The 22,873-nt window shown below is 42.4% G+C and overlaps 1 protein-coding gene across 1 annotated transcript; it reads left to right on the top strand.

Annotated features, from left to right (window-relative positions):
* The first annotated feature begins 1,027 nt into the window (after positions 1-1,027).
* On the top strand, positions 1,028-22,127 carry GNL2 (G protein nucleolar 2). The gene is made up of 16 exons (XM_084872376.1): positions 1,028-1,230; positions 2,913-2,997; positions 3,985-4,079; positions 5,915-6,054; positions 8,910-9,094; positions 11,459-11,525; positions 12,643-12,801; positions 13,314-13,427; positions 16,438-16,566; positions 17,298-17,402; positions 18,177-18,335; positions 18,549-18,674; positions 19,401-19,849; positions 20,198-20,280; positions 21,099-21,184; positions 21,928-22,127. Exons 1-16 carry the CDS (start codon positions 1,167-1,169, stop codon positions 22,078-22,080), a joined length of 2,199 nt encoding a protein of 732 aa, XP_084728502.1. The 5' UTR covers positions 1,028-1,166; the 3' UTR covers positions 22,081-22,127.
* The last annotated feature ends 746 nt before the right edge of the window (positions 22,128-22,873 follow it).

A 22,873-nucleotide genomic window follows, 5' to 3' on the forward strand; every position in this document is an offset into this window, starting at 1 on the left:
TTGTTTATTTTTTTAACTACAGGAAAGACCTCCCAGTAGGAAGGGAGGCCAGATAAAATACAGGAGGATGCCTAGGTAAATTTGAATTTCAGATAATACATTTTTCTTAGTATAAGTATGTCTAAAATATTGCATCTGGCATACTTATGCTAAAAGTTATTCATTGTCATCCAGCTGGGTGTGACTTAGCAATTAAGTGTCCATCCAGGAACCAAGAGGTTACAGGTTTCCTTCCAGACCCATGTGCCTGGGTTGTGGGCTCAGTCCCCAGTAGGGGGGGCATGCAGGAGGCAGCCAATTAATGATTCTCTCTTGTCATTAATGTTTCCATTTCTCTCTCCCTCTCTGAAATCAATTTTTTAAAAAGTTATTCATTGTCTTTCTGAAATTCAAACTTAACTAGGCATATTTTTACTTGCTAAATCTTGCAACCCTACCAGGGGGTAACATTTGAACTGAAAACCAAATGAATAGGAGAAACCATCTAAGCAAAGACTTAGGCTCAGAGTGATTCCGGCAGAGGGAATATCCAGTGTAAATGTCAGAATAATCAGAGGGAGGGAGGTACAGATGAAGTCAAATAAATAGGCAGGGGTCAGATCATGCAAAATTCTGTAGGGATGACAAGAAGATTTCTGTCTGTCTCTCTCTAACTCTAACCATTGGAGTTTTAGAGAGAGGGTGACAAAATCTGATTGATATTCGGCTGCTGTGTGTTCAGTCACTTTCAGAAGGGCTTAAAAGACAAATCCAAATCGTTCAACTTAAGCTTGTGCCATTGGCCTGGGGCGAGACCCCTGTGTTTGGGGCTGGACCCAACTAGGAGTTCTGGGTCCTCGGACTCAATCTAAGAAGGTATCTAGGCGGTTGCTATGGAGGAGCAGCTTGGCGGTTGCTAGGGAGGAAGAGGGGCGTGGCCTCCGCGCAGGTCGCGGTCTGAGCGGCGGGGGACGAGGGCGGAGTCAGGAGGGCGGCGGCGGCGCGCTCTGCGCGTACGCAGGAAGTCGCTCTGGGGAGGGACTGGGCGCGAGCGGAAGTGACGTCGCGCTCGCACGCGTGTTCTAGCGTAGTTCACGCGGGTCACTTCGGCCGGGCCGGGAAGCTAGGAGCTCTTTTTACCTGAGATAGGCCGGACCTAGCGCTCCGGTCCTCCGCCCGTCGGCAAGATGGTGAAGCCCAAGTACAAAGGACGGAGCACCATCAACCCGTCGAAGGCCAGCACGAACCCGGGTACTGGCGGCGGGCCCGCGGGAGGCGGAGCTTGACGGCGGCCGGGGGCGAGGCTCCGAGGGGAGGGGGACGCGCGGGCGGTATTGCGCGGGCGGTATTGCTCGGGATGACTCGGAGCCGGGTGGCTATTGGGGGATGAGAAGGTGGCTGCTTCTCTCGGGGTCACGGAGGAGGGCTGCCAGGGTCCTGCACGCCTTCCAGGGCTCTGTGTGTCAGGCCCCGGGTCTGAAGTCGGGGGGAGGGGGGCACTCGGGCCTGGCCCCCGGGGGTGGGGGGGCGGCCCCCGGGGTGAGGGGCTGGGACTCGGAAGCTCTGAGTTAGAAGGGGCAGGTTCCCTTGACCTCTTCCTGTGTTCTTGTGTGGATCAGGTGTTGGAGCCCCTCCCCCAACACATCTCAGTCTTGGGATGATGCCACCTTTCCAGCCCAAGGAACTTGCAGAAGTAAAGTCAGATTACCTGGTGTAGGGCCAACTCAGCTGGCCTTTTATCCGTGACCGCACTTGCCTGCCACTTAAGCTTTGACCATTTAAATGAGAAAGACATTGTAGATTTGGCTTTTGAAGTCAGCCCATAGAGTAAAGTTCAGAGAAAACCCTACATAAAAGTGCTGTTGAAGCTGTTGTATGGGTTTTGTGGAGGTTCCACCTATCGGATGAACAAGGAAGACTTTGGGGGGTGGGAGGGAGGGGTTCCATTCAGGTTTAGTTAGTAAAACTTTGTTTTTAAATCTGATTTAAAGTTTTTGATGATTTTAATTCATGCCCAATGTTTTCTCTGGATTACTGATACATTATTCAATTTGGGTAGACTGGAATCTTAGAATGTGAGACCCCAAAAGGCCCTTAGAGATCATGATGTTATAGGTGATGACACTGAGCCAAAATAGGGGAAGTAGCTGTCATCAGTTAGTGAGCAGTAGGGCCAGTAGTCCTGTGATTTTAGCTTTTTTTTTTTTTTCCCCCTGCATTGCTTCAGCAGTAGACGGGTGATTTGAAGGGATCCCAAAATGAGAAACTAGGCTAGTGCTTATTTGTCCTCTCTCTCTGAGACGGTAAGGCAAGAACTACTAGCTGTTGCTCAAACTACAATCAAACATTAGGAAGTTAGGAAACCAGTATATTAGGAACATGGCTGCATAAAAATGAGAGTCCCCATGGTGCTTTTCATGTAGCAGACACTCTGTTTCGGTTCAGCTGAGACCCAGAGGTAGGTGTCTTAGAAGGTAAGATCACAGGTGGCGATCAAATGCTTTTGTTCAAATTGTGGCTTTGCCATTTAGTAGCTCTGTGAGCTTGGGCAAATTGTCTGAACGCTGTGCATCGTTTCTTAGCCTGCAGAATGGTGATAATGTATCCCTCTTTTAGGATGGTTGTGTGAATTGCATGAGACAGCGCCTGTGATGCAGATAGTACAGTGCCATAGTTAATGTTCAAAAATATTAGCCATGATTATTATCAAGTACAGTCCTATTGGGGGGGATCAGAGATTAGGTCAGCTTTGTCATACCATGGAGCTTCCAGTAATAACTTTGTTGGAACAACACATGGAGAAAGGAGAGATTTTGCCATGAGGTGTCAGCCTGCCTACTCTTGAGTGAACTAATTGGTGTGCTTGGAGCAATGTTCATACTTAGATTTGGTTATCAAAGAGTGTGCAGTCAGTCTACTTCTGTGTTTCCTAGATCGAGTGCAGGGAGCAGGAGGCCAAAACATGAGGGACCGGGCCACAATCCGGCGCCTGAATATGTACAGGCAGAAGGAGCGCAGGTGAGCATCGGGCACTGTCATCTCTTCCCCTGTCCTCCATGCCCCTGACTTGTAACTGGAGACCATTAAACCTTTGATATTCTCACCACTTCTTTCCCCAATAGGAGTAGTATATTTTCATATGTCATTTTATATGGGTATGGTTATGATAAATTGTGGATTTTGGGTTCAAGATGAGGGTAGTGGGCGGTGTAATTGTGATTGTCTCATAGTACCCTACAGCAATTAGAAGTCTTGTTTCTTACAGCCTTGGCCTCCACGCATGGCATATTAAATCTCAGGTTAAGTATCTGTCAGACAGAAATCTGGATTTCTTTAACAAAGCATATAGGACTGTAGTCATAAAAGCAGCCAGAAAACTTGTTTTTTTTAATGCCAAACTTTTGATCACAACGTTGTGGCACTTGAAAACTCGTCACAACTCTGCTGAGGCAGCCTCTATAGCAGGGACTTGCTGAGTTGTGGCATTTTGCTGGCTGGTCTTAATTTGTTTAGTAATAAGAATCTCCATCCGTCCTAAAAGATGTGTCTTAAACACAAATGTCAATGAACTTAATCTGCCTTAGTCACCTACCCTGTAGTTTGTTTTAGAATTTCGAGTTCCAGCATAAATCACCCTCTACTTAAAATTCATTTAAAGCAGCCTTCAAATAATTACTCAAAAAAACACACAAACCCACAAAACTCAAGTATGTGACTTTTTTAAAAAAAGCAAGAAACAGTAAACAGATTTTTAAACATTGGCATTATTTGCTATTCATCTAGCAGAAATCATTACATGCTCTGTTGCAAGAGGGTAAATGGCTTTTGGACAATCTGTTTCAAATGTAGAAGTACTTTTTGTTTATTGAAATCTGTATTTCATGATCATTTAAAACAAAGAAAGAAAAGAAAAGGCCCTTTTGATGGAAGGGGTGTTCCGTAAACCAAACTTTGCTGTTGCCTTTCTTCTGTTCTCAACCAAAGCCTGTTAATTTCTCAATTTAGGAACAGTCGTGGTAAAGTGATTAAGCCTCTGCAGTATCAATCATCGGTGGCTTCTGGCACAGTGGCAAGAGTGGAGCCAAATATTAAATGGTTTGGTGAGTATCGTTTGTTACTTTTGCTCTACAAAATGTGTGCTGTGTGGAGAAGGGTAGGATGTCCAGGTGTCTGGCAAGCAGTTTTGGGGTGAGTGGAACTGTCAAGGATTGTATGAGAAAGGGAATAAGAAAAAGTGCATAGGAAAGTAGAGGTGGTAGATTTAATCAATAACTTCCTTTTTAAAAGAACTCATGGTTGTAAGCGACCCTCTTAAGCAGTAAGACCACCCCAATGACCACCATTCATCCATTCGTAGACCTTAGAACTGTCATCCCTTCATTTCTGGTCACGTGGACAGGTTACTGTTTGAGAGGTGCCTTGGAGGGTGTGTTTGGGCTTCTTCTTGCAGAGTGAATGCGTTAGCTTGAAGTTCCTCTGAAACACTTTGTCTGTAATGGGGCTGTAGTTGAACTGAGTGGCCACGTTGGTTCTTCCCAGGGGTGACTGGAGTGTCTGCAGAGTCACAGAGGCTCAGGCTTCCTTTGGAAAGTTCACCTCCCTTTCAGTCTGGGCTCTCAGGCTTTCCCTTAGCCACTGCCAGGTGTGTGTGCCTGCAGGTGACTGGACCCCTTTGTCAGTCTCGTGTTTGACCTCTCTGGAGGCCGATGGCAACTACCTTTGAATATCTCTAACACCTTCAGATGGGATTCCCCCTAGGAAAAGGCAACATAGAAAAGGATAAAATAAAAAAAAAAAACTCCATAAAGAGGCCTTCAGCATGGTGGCTGGATACTGTGACTCTAGATGCAGATCACCTGGCTTGAATTCTCTGGATGTTACCATTTCTGTGACTGGGCACGTTATTAAGTCTGTCTGGTCATCAGTTTCCTCATATCTAAAGTGAAGATAAAAAAGGTACCCATTTTTAATGATAATTAAATGAGTCAAGTGCTGAGAATAGTGCCTAACTATCTGTAAGTACAATACATACTATACACACACACACACACACACACACACATACATATATATGCATGAACCACTATCACATCAGCATTTCACTGTCATAATCAACATCTTTGGTTCTGTGTTGTGCTGCACCATACTGCTTAATTGAATACAGTCTTTGAGACCTCTCACTTACAAGGTGTTCTCCAGCTGGTGTTATATACCTTTATTTTATTCTCATACAGTGATTTATTGGTTCATTTACTAGTCCCTTCAAACCCTAAAAACAGCAACCGACTCCTAGGGTTCTGTGCTTTGGGATTCCTTGTATATTCTAACTAAGCAGCTGTGATTGGCTCCAAATTTTTTTGTCAGATCTAACAGGAAATAGGACATTTGTCAAATCTGAGTTCCATTCACTGATGTTTGTTTTTCAGTTTCACCCAGTCAGGAAATTGGGCTTGGAAATCTATTGAAATCCTTTATGTGTCTGGGTTGGTGGATTAGTTCATAGTGTAATGAGTGCAGAAGAGGCAGTTTTTGTTGTTGTTTCCTCTTTTTTTGTTAATCCTTCCTGAGGATATTTTTCCTATTGATCTTTAGAGAGTGGAAGGGGGTGGGGAGAGAGAAACATCAATGTGAGACAGACACATTGGTTGATTGCCTCCTTCATGCGCCCCCACTGGGACCAGGGATTGAACCTACAATCCAGGTCTGGGAATTGAAACCATGACCCTTTAGTGTGTGGGCGGACAGTCTAAACCCCTAAGCCTCACTGGATAGGGCTTTTTCCTCTTAAGTTTTAAAAATGACTGCATGGATGAATGTATTGTTTTGGTGAGCGAGGGTAATGTAAAATCTTGCCTTTCACTCTGTCATTGGGAAGATGGATGCAAAAAGCAAAAAGAAGTTATTTAGTAAATGGCAACATTCTTTTGTAAAACAGGAAACACACGTGTGATTAAGCAGTCATCGTTACAGAAATTTCAAGAGGAAATGGATACAGTTATGAAGGATCCTTACAAAGTTGTCATGAAGCAGAGCAAGTTACCTATGTCTCTTCTGCATGATCGAATCCAGCCTCATGTAAGATGGAGATATCCCTGGCAATGGAATTTCATTGGCAGAGCCATGCAGATTCTCTCTACCATATCTGTCTATTGTTTTGTCTATAGAGAGTAGTGACTTTAATGTAGAATTGGTGAGCTTTCTGAATCGCATCTGTCAAGGAGGTTCAGTAGTATGCTGATCAAAGCTCCGGCTTTGGAGTGAGATCTGGGTTTTATCTTTGTGCTACCCCTTCCTATGGCCTTCCGTTACATTTCTCCGAGCTTTCACTTCCCTAGCTGTAAAATCAAGATAACCCCCCTTCTCGGGTGCCTGGATGCAGCTGAGACGTCAGTAAAACTCCTGGCACATAGTGAGCACACAGCCCGCCACATGATCAGAGCTATCACTAATACTGTTTTAAACGGTTTTTTTGTAGGCAAACTTGTTTAAGTGGCAATTCCATCAGACTCTGGGGAAATGTAGAATTAGGATGGGGTTGTTAGGAGGGAGAGTTTTGGTGGTGCGTACTTGCTTTTCTTTTGTAAGATCCTTGGAGATTCTTTTGAGCTGCAGGAAAGGATACTGGTTAGATTGATTGTTAATCATTGAAGTTCAAAGTACAGTAAGAGCTGAATCTGGCTTGAGTGTAATGAGTTCCACACAGAATCCAAAAAGTGGCCTAATGTTTTCCTGCACGTTTTTACTTACATTGAATAATAATTCCCAGAAACAGAGCCAGTGCATAAGCTTCAGTTCCAGTATAAGGAGGGAAAGAAAACATTGACATGCATACATGGATTAACAGTTCAAAGAAAAGTGTTTACTTGCAGAACAAAATAAAAACCGAGGCCTGGTTATTGCCTCAGGTTTTATCAATTATGCTTTGTTTTATGACAGACTGGAAGAATGGCACCTATTAGGGGAATGACTGTTTTCTTTCAGGGAAACACATGAGTGTAATTCATGAACCACAGACAAGTTGCTCATTTCCCTTGTTCCCTTTGTCTGTTCTCCCTAAAGCCATCTTTCAACAAACTATTGAATCCTGTTTATGGGAAGAACAGAGAGGTTCTATTATGGATTTACTGATTTGTTGCCCATTCCAGTCTTTCAGTGCTTTCAAAATCCAGTGCTTAACTATCTGAGCTGAAGAATGAAGGCTCTGCAGCCAGAGCAGTCAGCTTGCATCTTGATGCAGATAGGCACTCAGAGCAATTGATGAGTTTCTGCTTTGGTTTCAAGAAACCTCAGAGCAATTGATAAGTTTCTGCTTTGGTCTCAAAAAACCATACCCCCCCACCCCCCCTTTTTTTTTCCTGTTGTTTTCTTTGTTAATCCTCACCTGAGGATATCTTTCCATTGATTTTTAGGGAGAGTGGAAGAGAGAGAGAGAGACAGAGAGAAACGTTAATGTGAGAGAGACACATCAATTGGTTGCCTCCTGCATGCACCCCAACCGGGGCCCAGGCGCGGGAGGAGCCTGCAACTGACCAGAATCGAACCCAGGACTCTGGTCCACAGGCCAACGCTATATCCATTGAGCCACACTGGCCAGGGCGAAACCATACCTCTTTTATGTTAGTTGACATCTACTACATGCTATAAAATCTAATTTAGAGATTGCTGCAGAGGGTAGTCAGATCACATATGTTTTTCACTTTTGCACATTTAGCTAAACATGCATTATATTATTATATTTCTGTAGCATATTAAAAATACTTATAATATTTTGTGTGTGCTTCCTTATGTACCACATATTATGTAGATTTATACACACAAGTCCATGTGTACTATTTAAGAGATTTTTAATGATAATTTTGATCGTTTCCCCAGGGACATTAGAACCTACTTCCCATGTTTGGAGATGTTCCCTTGTTGGAAGGTAGCAAGTAAAACTGAACTAAGCTGTGTTAGAGGATTTGAGAAAATGATAACAGCTTAAGGTCTTTAGAAGGTGGAGAGAGGATCTGTTAAAGTTCAGAAGCCACTGGGTTGTTCCTTCATCTGTGTTAGTAGCTGTGCTTATAGAGGAGCTTGTACTGAGGGGCAGAGGGTGGGGTTTTTTTTTTTTGAGAATATCATCTGCCGGCTGTTAACATTCTGTTACGTGATAGACGCTAACTCAAACTTTGACTTTTATCTGGCTTCAAAAATTCCTATGCCGGTGACTCCTTTACAGTCACATCAAGTTCTAGTTAGTATCAGGTTCCTTTTATCACATCTAAACTATTATTTTGGACTTTTGCTAGATGTTTTTCATCTGAAGGCTTTCCATGTGCATTTAATAAAAACGTTACCTAAATTAGGGAAAATGTTATCTGAAACTAAAACGCATCTTACAAAACAAGCAGTTCCTTTTAGCCATGAAAGAAATGAACTTCCAAGAAAAAGTTGGCATTTACACTTGGTTTAAAAAAACACACAAATTTAAGTATGATTGACCCTGACAAAATCTGTGAATTTGGCATATTTTATTCACTTGTTTGAAAGCTCAAAAAAAAAAAAAAAAAAAAAGTCAGAAAAGATAAGTTAATTTTCAGTATTTTAGCCTTAATTACATTTGACTAAAGTTTATGATAGATGAAATAAAGCAGAGTTTTTGGCAGGTCTTGCACAACTATTCATATTTGCTTTGACCTTTTTTTGCTTTGACTATTTGTATTACTTTTGTATATCTCCAAGGAAGTTTCGGAACTTCAGAGTAGAGGAGCAAGTGCCTTTGCTATTTAAATAAGCTTTTTTTATTTGAAATCGGGCTGCATCCATGTTGATTTTGGTGTGGTTTTAGCTTTGCGATAATAAAAGCAGAACGCCTTTCCTAGGTAGGTTTTTTATTTTTTTACTTTATTTTACTATTTTCCTTAGTTTTACCAATAATTCTTTCATTTTAGAACTCAAAGGTGCACATTCTCGATACTGAAAGCTTTGAAACTACATTTGGCCCTAAGTCTCAGAGGAAGCGACCAAATTTACCTGCCAGTGACATGCAGTCTCTCGTAGCAAATGCAGAAATGTCCACTGGGAGCTATGACCAGGGCAAGGATCGCGACTTGGTGACTGAAGACACAGGTGTGAGGTACAGTTTTGAAGTTCACATAAGTGTCATCATTTGCTCTTCTGCAACAAAACATTTTCTCTACACTTACTCTGCCTGTGCGAAGCTCGTGATTTAACTCATAGGTGGAGAGTTATCCTCTTCCCTTAGACTAGAAAATATCATGAAATTGAGGCCAGACTGAATAATTTAAGAGGGCTTGTTTACTACAGGTCTCTTCGTCCCCAAAATAAAAATAAGTAACATTTTCATCTTCATTTTAAGACCAGTATAGTCTATCATGGGCAAATGAGGAAGTATAGTTAAGGTTGAAATGCAGCAAAAAATAAGAATTCATAATCCCAGCCTCTGTTAAGTGTTGTAAGATCAGGGTTTCCTTAACCAGTAGTCTGGACCACTGGGGATTAATGAGTGGCCTTTGAGGTTTCTATGACCCTCTGAGGATTTATGTGGTGAGATTTTTATTTTTGTTTTGTATTATTTTGGGGAGGTGCGAGGAGACAAAAGGTTCATACATTTAACATATTCTCATAGGGATTCCATACCCCAAAGAAGGTTAAGAATGAGTCACCAATACTTATTTTCTTCTAGATCTTTCTTACACTTAATTTTTATTTATGAATATAATAGCCTAAGACTGCTTTAACTTGCCTTTTAATACATTTCTTCAAATGGTTCAGAGTATGTTTTCATGTCAGTCCTTACAGCAATGTAATATTTAATGTCAGAATAGTGCTTTGTTGTGGCCAGTTCCACTGTTGGACATTTACACTGTTTATCATTAGAGTACACCATCAGTGTGACCAAACCTTTCTCATCTTTAATTATTCCTCAGAGGTAAACTCTATGGTGAAGGTTACTGTGTCTGCATTGATGAGTGGTTGAAACATTGCCCTCCAGAAGGGGTCACCAGTTTAGTTTTCTCCGGCAGTGCCGGATAGTCCCCATTCTTCCTCTTGTGTCTTCTTCTTTTTTTTTATTACTGATTTTTAGAGGAAGAGGGAGAGAGATTTGTTCCACTTATTTATGCATTCATTGGTTGTTTCTTGTATGTGCCCTGACCAGGGATAGACTGGTATCCTTGGCATATTGGAACGATGCGCTAGCCAACTGAGCTACCCAGCCAGGGCTCTCATGTCTTAAGTGCCTTAGCGAAGAGGTGTTGTCCCTTGAGCGCAGTAATGCCACATCAGTGCTGCTGGTAGCCCGTGCCAAGCTGTGGGCCTCCCAGAGATAATGTCAAGCCATTTGAGGACTAACAAAAAGAGGCAGCAAGTTCATTTATTCTTATAATTGTTTGGGCTTTTTAATTGACTGTGTTCTGCTGATTTGAATTATTTTCTTCCCCCCAAAGGTACAGTAGGTAATGGGGGGCGGGTGTCAAAACAAAACCATTTTTTGTTTCAAAGCCATTGAAGCTAGTAAATAAACAGATTCTTAACCTAATCAGAAAAAATTCACTTTACATAGGAGTGATAGAGCATAGATTATGGTTCATGTCCTGCCTTCCTTTTCATAATTCTCTGATATATTGCCTGATTACACGTGCTTTAAAATTTTTTTTATTATGGCCGAAACCGGTTTGGCTCAGTGGATAGAGCATCAGCCTGAGGACTGAAAGGTCCCAGGTTTGATTCCGATCAAGGGTATGTATATTGGTTGCGGGCAGATCCCCAGTGGGTGCTGTGCAGGAGGCAGTTGGTCGATGTTTCTCTCTCATCGATGTTTATTTATTTATTATTATTTCTTAAAATATATTTCATTGATTTTTTACAGAGAGGAAGGGAGAGGGATAGAGAGTTAGAAACATCAATGAGAGAAACATTGATCAGCTGCCTCCTGCACACCCACTACTGGGGATATTCCTGCAACCAAGGTACATACCCTTGACTGGAATCGAACCTGGAACCCTTCAGTCTGCAGGCTGACACTCTATCCACTGAGCCAAACTGGTTATGGCTAGAGTCACTTTTAAAATTAAAGTTTATTTTGCCTGGCCAGTGTAGCTCAGAAGTTGAGCATCAACTCAGGAACCAAGAGGCCACCATTTCAATTCCCGGCCAGAACACATGCCTGGGTTGTGGGCTTGATCCCATGTGGGGGGCATGCAGGAAGCAGCCAATTGATGTTTTTCTCTCACCGATGTTTCTATCTCTCTATCCCTCTCCCTTCCTCTCTCTCTCTCAAAAAAAAAAACAAAACAAAAAAAAAAATCTTAAAAAAAAATAAAATAAAATTAAGGCTTTTTTGTAAAATTAAGTGTTTTTTCAGTCCATCTGCAACTACTTGTGACACTCTTTTCCTTTGGAATATGGATGACTTTCCCCAAAAAATCCTTTTACTCGTCAGTCTCCAGTTGCTCACTTTGGGTGCTTTCTTCTTTAGAAATGAAGCCCAAGAAGAGATCTATAAAAAGGGACAGTCCAAAAGAATATGGGGTGAGCTCTACAAGGTAAGACTTTAAACTTTCTCTCATTGAGTGGTCCGTTTGGCTTTACAGTCTTATATGAGAAAACTGATTTTGATGTATTGGAACTGTCAGATAAAGTACAGGCTCTCCTACCTAGTCCATTCTCTTTCTCCTAGAGAAACTTGGATCGATATAGCTGTGAACATACTATCATCGGTCTAAATAATTGCATTTTTATTACTTGTATAGTAGTACCTTATATACATTCATATATTCTGTCAATATTTCTTTGGGTTACCTACTGAAATGATAGTCCTGTTTAGATTTACCAGTCTGTGTGAGAATTTTTAAGTTATTTAGTCCAGGCCTTTTATTTCATATAACACAAATCTATATAGGTTGAATACCTTACCCAGCTCACCAGCTGGTTAGTGAAATCTGTGTGTCCTGAGTGCTGGTCCAGTGCCTTACAGCTGGCTGAGTTTTATCTTCACACTAGTAACATTTCAGTAACAAAGGCCTTCACGCATAGTTGCATCATTAAACGATAACATAATAGGTAATAGTATAATGAGAGCAAACTAAGTGTTTTAGTTTTTTGTAAAATATACAAAACCTATAGCAGTAGAAACTTTTAGAAGTCTTAAGAAGTAGCCAAAACCGGTTTGGCTCACTGGATAGAGCGTCAGCCTGCGGACTGAAGGGTCCCAGGTTCGATTCTGGTCAAGGGCATGTACCATGGTTGCGGGCACATCCCCAGTGGGGGGTGTGCAGGAGGCAGCGGATCGGTGTTTCTCTCTCATCAATATTTCTCTCTATCCCTCTCTCTTCCTCTCTGTAAAAAATTAATAAAAAATATATATTTTAAAAAAAAAAAAGTCTTAAGAAGTAAATGATTCTGTTCAGTAATGAATAGTAGTCATGAAATAAGATGGATTTCATTTAACTAGTTTTCCTATTTGAAATTTGACAAGTTTCAAACACCCAGGATGAAAAAAAACTTTGGGATTCTGATCACTGAGCATTGAGATTGTCTAGATTCAACTCTCATAAGATTGCTGTCGTTTTATTTTCCCCACCCCACGTTCTCTATAATGTTAGCCCTTGTTCATTTGCCCCTGTACGTTAACAAATCATTTTCACCTCTATGAATTTGCAGGTGATAGATTCATCAGATGTCGTTGTTCAAGTTCTTGATGCTAGAGATCCAATGGGTACCCGCTCCCCTCACATCGAGACTTACTTGAAAAAGGAAAAGCCCTGGAAACACCTCATTTTTGTTCTTAACAAATGTGACCTTGTTCCAACCTGGGCAACAGTAAGTACAGCTGCTAATGCAAAACAGATTCCCAGCTACTCAACTCGTGTAAGCCTGGAGTGTCCATAAATTATTAGTTTTGTGGTTTCTAGGACTTGGGGCAAGTGTGGAACTCTTGCGATAATAGTCATTGAAGCGTTCTCATTGAAAACAGAACTGAAATGGGCTTCACTGATTGGACAGCTTTACCGCTTCTCCTCTGATGGTTGGTAGCGGGACAGCTTCAGAGGGAGGCGGCTGCCACAGCCACTGGCCTGTTCACATCATGTCACATTAATTGCATTTAGTAGCAGTGAGGGCATTTTTGGAATATTGTTTTGTATTTAGGAGACAAAAGACAAAGCATTAACTGTCATACTTGAAAAAAAACATTTCAAAGAATTATAGCTAACATTTTCCATAGACAGCTGTGTATTTTTGAAGCACAATTCTGCAATTCAAGCTCTGATTCTTCCTGTATTGTAAATAAACAAATTACAATTTACCAGCATCTTTTTCTTTTCCCTCCTTAGAAACGATGGGTTGCTGTCCTCTCCCAGGATTATCCAACACTTGCTTTCCATGCAAGTCTTACTAACCCCTTTGGAAAAGGAGCATTTATTCAGCTTCTACGGCAGTTTGGAAAGGTATTCAGACCTGATCTGTTTCTCCAGTTGTGAAGCTGTGGGTTTGTGTTAATAGTTTCTCTTGCCAGTCTGTGAGAGAGTTACACTCCTCACTTCCTACATCTTCTTTGTAATGAGAAACGTGTATTCTAGTGATGTAAAAAAAACCATAGAGCCTCATGATTATTAGGGGATCTGAAATGCTTTCTAGGTCAACCATGGCTCCCACCCTGACCAGCATTGCTTCCCTTCTGCCATATCTCTGCTTCCTTTCTGCCATCTCTCTGCATTTTATGGCCCAACCTCTACTTGATGATGGACCCCTGAGCTCACACTCTGTTCGCTGCCCGGCTTTCAAGGCCTGCCGTGCTCCCTCTGCCCTCAGGGCCTGAGCTGTTTCTGTCCCCTCTGCCTGGGAGGCATCCTGCCTGGTCAGATGTCAGTTCCTCAGGGAAGCCCTGAAACCCCATCGGATCCCCCTAGCAAATGTTCTCCAAGCTTCATATTCTGTACTTGCAATTTCGCGTATTTAATTAATTCTACCTGGCTTCTCACAAGACACATGTTCTCTGTCTTACCCTTCCATATTTGAACACATGCTTAGAAGTCTATTTCTTGATTCTCCTTCCCCTCACCCCCAGTTTTAGATATTTAAGTTCCTATGATGGAAAATGAGAATTAGGTTTCTTACACCTTCCCTGCACGCATACTTACCCTCCCTCTGTTCTTCCTTTATCGTTATATGTTGGCTAAATTCAGTGTTTGCATCATGACTGTAAAATATCAGTTGCAGATGATCCACATAGTACTGTGATTATAATTGCTTTCTAATCAAACCTGTTTTCTCTGATGTTAACTTGCTCTATTTTATATGTCACTAAGGGCCCAGCAGATTCCCTAGTGGAGTGGGACCTCCTATGATGAGCGGGCACCTCCCTCCCAGGGGCTCCGGCTGCTCCCGGCCAGATGCAGGGCATTCCGGGCTTGCCTTTCACCACCGTCTGCTGTTCCTTGTGTGGGGTCCCTTATGCATTGATCCATTTTCTTCTTTCTTGGTTTACTTCTGAATAGCAGTGTTTAGAAGAACATTTTTTGAGACCTTGCATTCTAGAAATATCTTTCCCTTACAGCATTTCTCCCCAGCAGTCTAGGGTACTGCTGCATTGTCTTCTGACATGTCTGTGGAGAAATCAGGTCATTCTGACTCCTGATCCTTTGTGGCTGGAATTTTTTTAAAATTTCTGTTCTAAAATTCCATAGTGATGTGCTTTAAGATGGCTCTTTTATTATTCAGAGAGCCACACATTGGATGGGACTTTCAGACTGATATTGTCTTATGTTATTTTTTGAAATCCCCATTCCCCCCCCCCCCACCCCCATTCATCTCTGTTCTCATTCAGGAATGTGGTTTTATCTCCTGGTTTAATTCTTGGATTTTTTATCTTTTATTTCAGTACATTTATGACATATTGCTCTATTTTCTTGGCAGTTTTTGAATTGATCACCTACCTGTTTTATTGCAAGATTAATTTTACCTCTCTTGTAATTCCTGAGACCTCTTGTTTAACTCTGAATTGTCCTGCCCCCTTTTACAACCTATTTTTTCCCCCCGCAGATGGAATATCATCTGTCTCTGAGAATGATAGTGGCGTTTTGAAATTTTTCTCTCTTACACTGACTCTGTTTCATCCAGTTTCTTTGTGTGTTTTTCTGTCTTTTCTGCTATACTCACACTTCAAAGGTTTGGTTATTCTTGGCTCTCCATTCATATTTAAGCGAGGGCCACTACAAAAAGCTGATGTAGTTTTGTTGGAGGTAGGAGGTGTTGAATGATAGACTTCACTGTAGGGTAACTGGATAGAAACCCAATATTTTGTTGAAGGACACCCTAGATGTCAGTGTATATGGGTCTTTACTCTTGAGCCTGTGAGTTCCCCCAGAAAGAAGTCTTTGATCTCCAGCTCAGGGGTGGATAAGCCTGCCCAAGGTTCTGGGAACTCGATAAAAGTAAAAGCCTGAGGGTCTCACTGTTCACTATTTTAAGTTTTCAGTTAATCATTTAGGCAACACTTGCTTTCAGCCACTGTTAACTCTAAATCTAGGGTCCCTTTCAGGTCTGAAAAATTAAAGGTCTTTTCAGATACGCAGGGTTTCAAAAATATCATTATTCCCTAAGGCTTGGGTTTAGGGAAGTTTTGTCCCCATGATAAGTGAGGGCAGGGGTGGAGAAGTGACTGTTTTTACAAACTTTCCACTAGTCCAGCCCTCAGAGCCATCTGCATTACTAATTTCCGACATTTTTTGCGATTCATGGACACTATTTTTGCTGGATTTTTAGTTTTTCTTCCTTTGTAGTCACTTAGTTTTCATTTTGGGCCAAGTTAGATACTACTTTTTGGCTACTAGTGTTTTGTTAATATTACATGTTAGTGTTTATTGTCTCCAGCTCATTTTTTGGTTTTAAATGTTTGATTCTATGGTACTCATTCCCACTGCTGTCATTCTGGGAGAGTTGGGGGAAGCAGTGAGGTAGTCATAGATGTTTACTGTGCCACCTTTAGTCAGAGTCCATTTGTAGACCCTCTTCTTGAGCTCTGCCTCTTTCATTTCTTTTGGCAATGAAAACACAAAATGTATTGTGCAGAGAAAAAGGATGGGTCTGGGGTTGGCAGTCGGTACATCTGCTAAGGTTCTCTTCGCCGAAGACATTTTATCAGTGGTTGGTGTTCTTCTAAGTTGATGACTAACAAACTGTTTCTTCCTTTGTTTCTTGACCTACATACTTTTAACCTTAAAACATTCAAGAATAATTTCACATGGATGATTGAGGAAATGACTCACCTCTGATTGATTAATAACCATATGTATCCAGCCTGCTCAGACTACGTAGGTGGTGTGTGTCTATGCTTTAAATAAAATTCTAGCAACAGTTTCACACAATATTCTTTATATTAGCAAAGTGATACAACCTGTTTGTCCAAAGGGATTTCCATGACTGCGCTTATGTAGTGTATATTCTTTTTTTGAACAGTTGCATACTGACAAGAAACAGATCAGTGTCGGGTTCATTGGCTATCCAAATGTTGGCAAGAGCTCTGTGATAAACACATTACGCTCCAAGAAAGTGTGTAACGTGGCCCCCATTGCAGGTGAAACAAAGGTACGTCTGGTTTGAGGGGGGTCTTATTTACTTCCAAGAATTTTATCTCCATGGAGGGTGATTATGTAGATCATGGGGATTTCTATTGCTGCTCTTGAATGAAGACTACCATTGAAGGGCTAGTCTCAGCTTAATAGTTTGAAATGTGCTGAGAGGTTTCTGCCCATTTTGATAAGACTAAGAGTATTTTGTATGCTATTATGAGGCTTTGGCATTGGTAAGTGCTGTTCATATTTACGTCTGTTTTAAATTGTCACTGCAACCTTTTACTTCAATACACAAAGCAAACTCAGGAATATCCAATGGGTTAAGAAAGAAAGCTCAAACTTAGGGTAGTTGTTGGCTTTTGGGGGTCATACCCTGGAACACAGAATATTTGGGGGCAGCATACTTCTGCTGAAAGGAAGAGAATCCAAACAGTATTAAGCTCCCAAGAGTACTTATAAAATCAGAGAGAGGTTTACTAGATGTTATTGCACAACACTAGATGAGGATCCTGCCTCTGCATTATTTTTAGACCCTTAGCTGATAGGAACTGTAGTTTATACTTCATGAAGTGCCTCGTGCATGGCACACGTAGAGGAGAGACTTTCTAGCTTCGTTACTCAGCAGGTGGCTTCTTTTGACTCTTTCCCCTCCTGAGCCCCTTCATGAGCATCAGGGGTTTGTGAAATTAGACTCCCTAGTGTTTGACTTGGGAAATCTCTGGCTTTTTTTTTTTTTTGTCTCAGGTCTGGCAGTATATTACCTTGATGCGTCGGATATTCCTTATTGACTGTCCCGGCGTGGTTTACCCCTCTGAGGACTCGGAGACAGACATTGTGCTGAAAGGAGTTGTAAGTACTCTGGTCCTGGTCCTTGCAGACTCTTGGTTTGCCTTCAGGGGAAATGTTCTGTGGGGGACACTGGATACCTTGGCTTTTCACTCCTTTGGAAGACAGTTTGGGGTCAAGCTGTCTTACCAAACTTTAGGAACATGATGCTGAACAGGGCACCCTCTCCATTCCCCTTAAGCCTGTTTGAGGAGTTAGTGGAACCATGGGCATATCTGGTTAATGTCATCCCACAAAACAGAGGATCCAAAGGGAAGCAAGGCCTGTTTATGTTTAGTGATAATTCATCCTTGTGGGTTTACGGGTTGAGTCATTTTGGAACTCAGTCATTTCCTCACTTGTTTCTGAATACAATCGGAAACTTTAACTGGTTCCACTTAACCTTAACCAGTGCTGCTGGCTATACATCCTGTGCACCTTCCTCCCCTCCTCTTTCAAGCTACTCCGTTCTCCTTGTGTGGTGGGATTGGCAGGCTTTTAACCATTTCTGCCAATGAGTAGCATGAAGCATTCCAAGTTTAAACTGTTTGTGGAAGCCACTCAGTTAGTTTGTGGTGAACTGGGATTAGAGCTGAGTCCTGGGCTCCGTGGCTGTGGCCGACTTTCGGTGGCACTCCTTCTGGCCCACCATGTCCAGCCACCTCAGAGACAGGCTCCTGCCAAGACCCACTGGCTTTGTGGTTTGAAATCTGTTTTTGGGTATTATTACCAACAGTACTGTGAGCTTCCTGCTCCATAATAAGGTTTGCAAGCAAGAGCTTTCCTATTAACATCCAGGTTCAAGTTGAAAAGATTAAGGCTCCCGAAGACCACATTGGTGCTGTACTCGAACGAGCAAAACCAGAGTATATCAGCAAGACGTACAAGATTGATTCTTGGGAGAATGCCGAGGACTTTCTTGAGAAGCTAGCTTTCCGGACAGGGAAATTATTAAAGGTGAGCCGGGGTTTGTGAGATTTCAGACGGGGACTTCTGCAGGCAGTGTGAAGTGTGAAATGTGGTCTGGACCTTCCTTTGTCAGGGAAGTGTGAGCAGCCAGTAACCTGATGGCAAGTAGATGGCGGTAATGAGCAACTGCCGATGTGCCTCCAAACTGGGTGCTGGTTTTGGTCTTCGAATTTAATTGGGAGTCTTTCTACGATGTTTCAGGGCGGCGAGCCTGACTTGCAGACTGTGGGCAAGATGGTTCTCAATGACTGGCAGAGGGGCCGCATTCCTTTCTTTGTCAAGCCACCCAATGCAGACCCCCCTGAAGAGCACTCTACAGCCCCCCAGGTGAGTTCAGGGTGGGCCCACCTCTTGGAATAATATATTGCATCTGAGAAGCATCAGTATAAAGTCTGGTACATCTCTTTTCATCAGTATCTGAATAGGCTCATTTTCATGTTCCTACTCCTTCTGAACTCACCTTATGCCTTCCTTCTAGATGTCTCCCCAGTGCCTCTCTTTAGCACTGGTCACTTCCTAAACTAATGCTGCTTTCATTCTTAGGTAGTTGTGTGTGCTTCTCTCTACAACATCCATTTCTTACAATCCTCAGGGAAGTTGTAGGGAATCTTACCCAGCAGTAAGTAGGTATTTGGTTGTAATGATTAAATACTTTTAGAGTGGGTTCTTCCTCTGGAACTGCAAATATAATTCTTTAATCTTCAATGCTGGGTTCTGAGTTTACTGCACATTGATTTATAATAGACTAGAAGCCTGGTGCACGAAATTCGTGCAAGGGCCTTTGTCCCGGCCCCCACCAGCCACCACTGTGGCCGGGGGCCTGTGACGCCTCTGCCTCAGCCCCCACACTGGCTTTGTCTGGAAGGAAGGACATCCTGTCTAATTAGCATATTAAATTTTATTATTATAGATAGTGATATGACACAAATTTGGGTGTTCTTCACACTCCCCCTTAGTCCTAAGAAGAGGACTACCTCATTTGAGAGCAAGGTATAAATTCAGAAATTCCATTTTTCTTTTCTCATTTCTCTCCCCCACCCTTTGACTGAATAGCTTCCATCCTCATCATCTTTGGAAACTGCCACTGAAACAACCCAGAACAACCCAGAAGAGGACATCACAGAAACTGTAGGTGAAGCGTCAGAATCTGTCCTCGAGGAGGAAAAAGGAGTGAACAGTCCCTGTGATGCCAGCTCAGAGATGCAGCAGATCCTTGCGCGGGTTCGGCAGAACTTCGGCAAAATCAACGTCGTACCCGAGTTCTCTGGGGATGACCTGGTTCCTTTGGAGATGTCAGATATAGATGAGGAGCTAGAGAGCTCTGTAGAGGAGGAGGAGGAGGAACCGGAGCAACAGGGCGGCGAGGAGGAAGAGTATTCAGAGTCCCGGGAAGAACACCAGGAAAACGACACCAAGGCAGTGATTAAAGCCCTGGATGAAAAGATCGCTAAATATCAGAAGTTTTTAAACAAAGCCAAAGCGAAAAAGTTCTCAGCAGTCAGGTATTTTCATCTCACAAATTGCAGTCTCCTCTTTTCTTTCCAAGAAGCTTGCCATGAGCACTAGAGATATGTTTATGGGGATGGGGAGTTAGGGGGTATTGCGCACAGTTTTAAAAAGTGGTCTGTTAGATTTTCAAAATTCAGCTCCCTAAAATATGAGAAGCTTCAATATTTTTTTTAGAAATGCTCAGGGAGCTGCAAAACTGGAGTGTTGCCTTCTACCTACCAGTGGTGGTAACTGAATACGAGTGGGTTGTCTTAACCTGTAAATCTGTCTCAAGTCAGCACGTGGCTTGAGCTGTGGAGGGGAACATCCGACAGTTTCATCATTTTGCTTTTCTGTTTCAGAATATCCAAGGGACTAAGTGAAATGGTTTTTGCAAAATCTGAAGAGCAAAAAACAACAGCTGAAGAAGATGTGGAAGATACAGGTAGAGTTAAATTATTAAATCCTTTAAATGTGATTGGCATCTTCAGGACATTCAAGCTAAATCTTCAAATTATCTTTTTTTTATATATATATTTTATTGATTTTTTTTTTTTACAGAGAGGAAAGAAGAGGGATAGAGTTAGAAACATCTATCAGCTGCCTCCTGCACATCCCCTACTGGGGATGCGCTTGCAACCAAGGTACATGCCTTTGACCGGAATCGAACCTGGGACCCTTCAGTCCCTAGGCCCACGCTCTATATAGTGAGCCAAACCGACCAGGGCCAAATTATCTCTTGATTGGCATCTTTAGGAAATCCAAACTAAATCTTCAAATTATCTCTAAATCTCAAATGATCACTTCCACATAATTATTTATATCTGGCAAATTACCTTGGTTTCACAATCTATAATACAAATGGGATTATCCATTTTCATTCTGCACATTTCTTAGTATTAAATTGATAATTCAGGAAACCCTCTTTAACAGGGTACATGGTTAGCCTTACAGTTTAAGGGTGGGTCTGCAGGCAGACTTTATTTTTGTGGTGGGCAAGGTGGTTCATGCATTTTTTTATTGCATTGGACTAACAGTATCTAAATCAAGACTGTGTTTTCATGACATGAATGCACACCTTGCCACGGCCTGTGAGCTGTTCCTCCTGGCCTGATGCCCTCCTCTTCTCATCCTGCTTCACTCTGCACTTTGCTGGCCATACTCATTCACTCTGGCTTTTTCCTTCCAGCACTTCAAGTTCCTTCCCGTCTTAGGATTCATAGGCACATTTGTAACTTGTATGTGTGTATTCAATGTTTCTAGCACCTGCCAAAAAGGGAAAGAAGAGGAAGGCACAGAGGGAAGAGGAACATTCAAATAAATCTCGAAAGACGCTGACATCTAAGGAAGTATGTGTTTTTTATCTTAAGCATCACCCAGGTTTAGAAAGTAGAGAGGAGGAGCTTGTTCTTACGGGGAACTCTTTCTGAAACTAGTGGCCTAGAGTTGAGTTCAAGGAACCCCAGTCCCAAGTGATGGAGTTGAAGACAGTTCATAGGATCAAAAGTTGGCCCAGTAGATGAAGATCTTGTCCTCAAATGTAGCTTATCATCTGGAAGCATCAGTTGGTTTTATGTGGCCCCGTGGAAATGACACAGTGAGCAGAGCTGTTACTAGGCAGACGGATCTCTGCTCCCTGTAAAGTTAGCTCTGTAACTGGGCTCTCAGAGCTGGAATGGGCCCTCGTGGGAGGTGGAGAGCTTGTCAGGAGTGCAATAGAACAGATCTAAACATTGGGTGAGGGCTGGGCCAATTGAGTCTGTAACTTGGATTTGTCACAAATCACAGTGGAAGCACAGTCTTTGTCTGGGAGATGGACCCTCCGTCAGCACTGACTGCTTCTGCCCTGTTTCCCCGAAAATAAGAGCGTCTTATATTAATTTTTCTCCCAAAGTTGTGCTAGGTCTTATTTTCAGGGGATGTCTTATCTTTCCATGTGCTAGGTCTTATTTTCGGAGGATGTCTTATTTTCGGGGAAACACGGTAGTAGTTGTGGAGGTGGCTTGAGGATGGAGCACAAAGAAATGGGGGCCCGTTTTGTGATTTTCAGAATCTGAATGGTTTGCCTTTTTCGTTTTGCCCTTTTTTACAGCGGAGGCGAGCAGCACGGAAGCAACAACCCAGAAAAGTTGGTGTCCGCTACTATGAAACACACAACGTGAAAAATAGGAACAGGAACAAAAAGAAGACCAATGACTCAGAGGGACAGAAGCACAAACACAAAAAATTCAAACATAAGCAGTAACTTTTTAAAAGCTGTTTATTAAATTATACAAAAATATGCATTAGAAACTGTTCAATTTCTTCCTGCCCAGTTGGCATTAGTAAGGCATTTGTTCTGAGGTTTGACAGCTGAAACCATTCACCAGTGCCAGCCCCCGGCCCCAGGAATTTCAGCGATGGAATCCATTGGCATTTCCGACACTGGGATCAGCCGTGTGGTTCCTCCAGAGAGAAGCTCTGTCACGTAAATGTCTAATAGAAACAGGGATGATGTCTATAGAACGGGAAGGGTGGTTCTTTTGTCCCAGCACTTAGCATTATGGAACAGAAGCTATTGGAATAGAACAGTAAGAACAAAATTTCAAGGATGTAGTGGGCTTGGCCTGAGCTTCAAAATAGGAAGAAAAGGCTACCGCAGCTTCTCTTGCCTCATTGTCTGGTAGCTGGGTCCCGTTGGGATATGCGTGCTATTCTGTTAAGGAGGAATGGCACTAGTACATCTCAGTGAGTGGCATTCTTTCCCGTGAAAAAGACAGCATGCAGAGCAGAGGGACTCTTAGAACTACTAAGACCCTGGACAAGGGAAAGCTGGGCCTTCAAATTTGAGAGTCAAATGGGGCGTTTGACTTGGAAGTTGAAGGTAGCTCTTGGTCTGCAGTTAGTCAGTGAGCCTGGAAACCCTACCAGGATGGTGGCAGTTAGTTTTCATGGCTCAAAAATTGAATCAAAGTTGTTGAAATAGTGGTTTTTCAGGCTCCACTACGAGAGCCCTCCTCACATCTCCAGGGGACTACAGAGTGCTGAGAAACATTCCA

The sequence above is a fragment of the Pipistrellus hanaki genome, assembly GCF_964339955.1.
Source record: "Pipistrellus hanaki genome assembly, chromosome: 2".
NCBI lineage: Eukaryota > Metazoa > Chordata > Mammalia > Chiroptera > Vespertilionidae > Pipistrellus > Pipistrellus hanaki.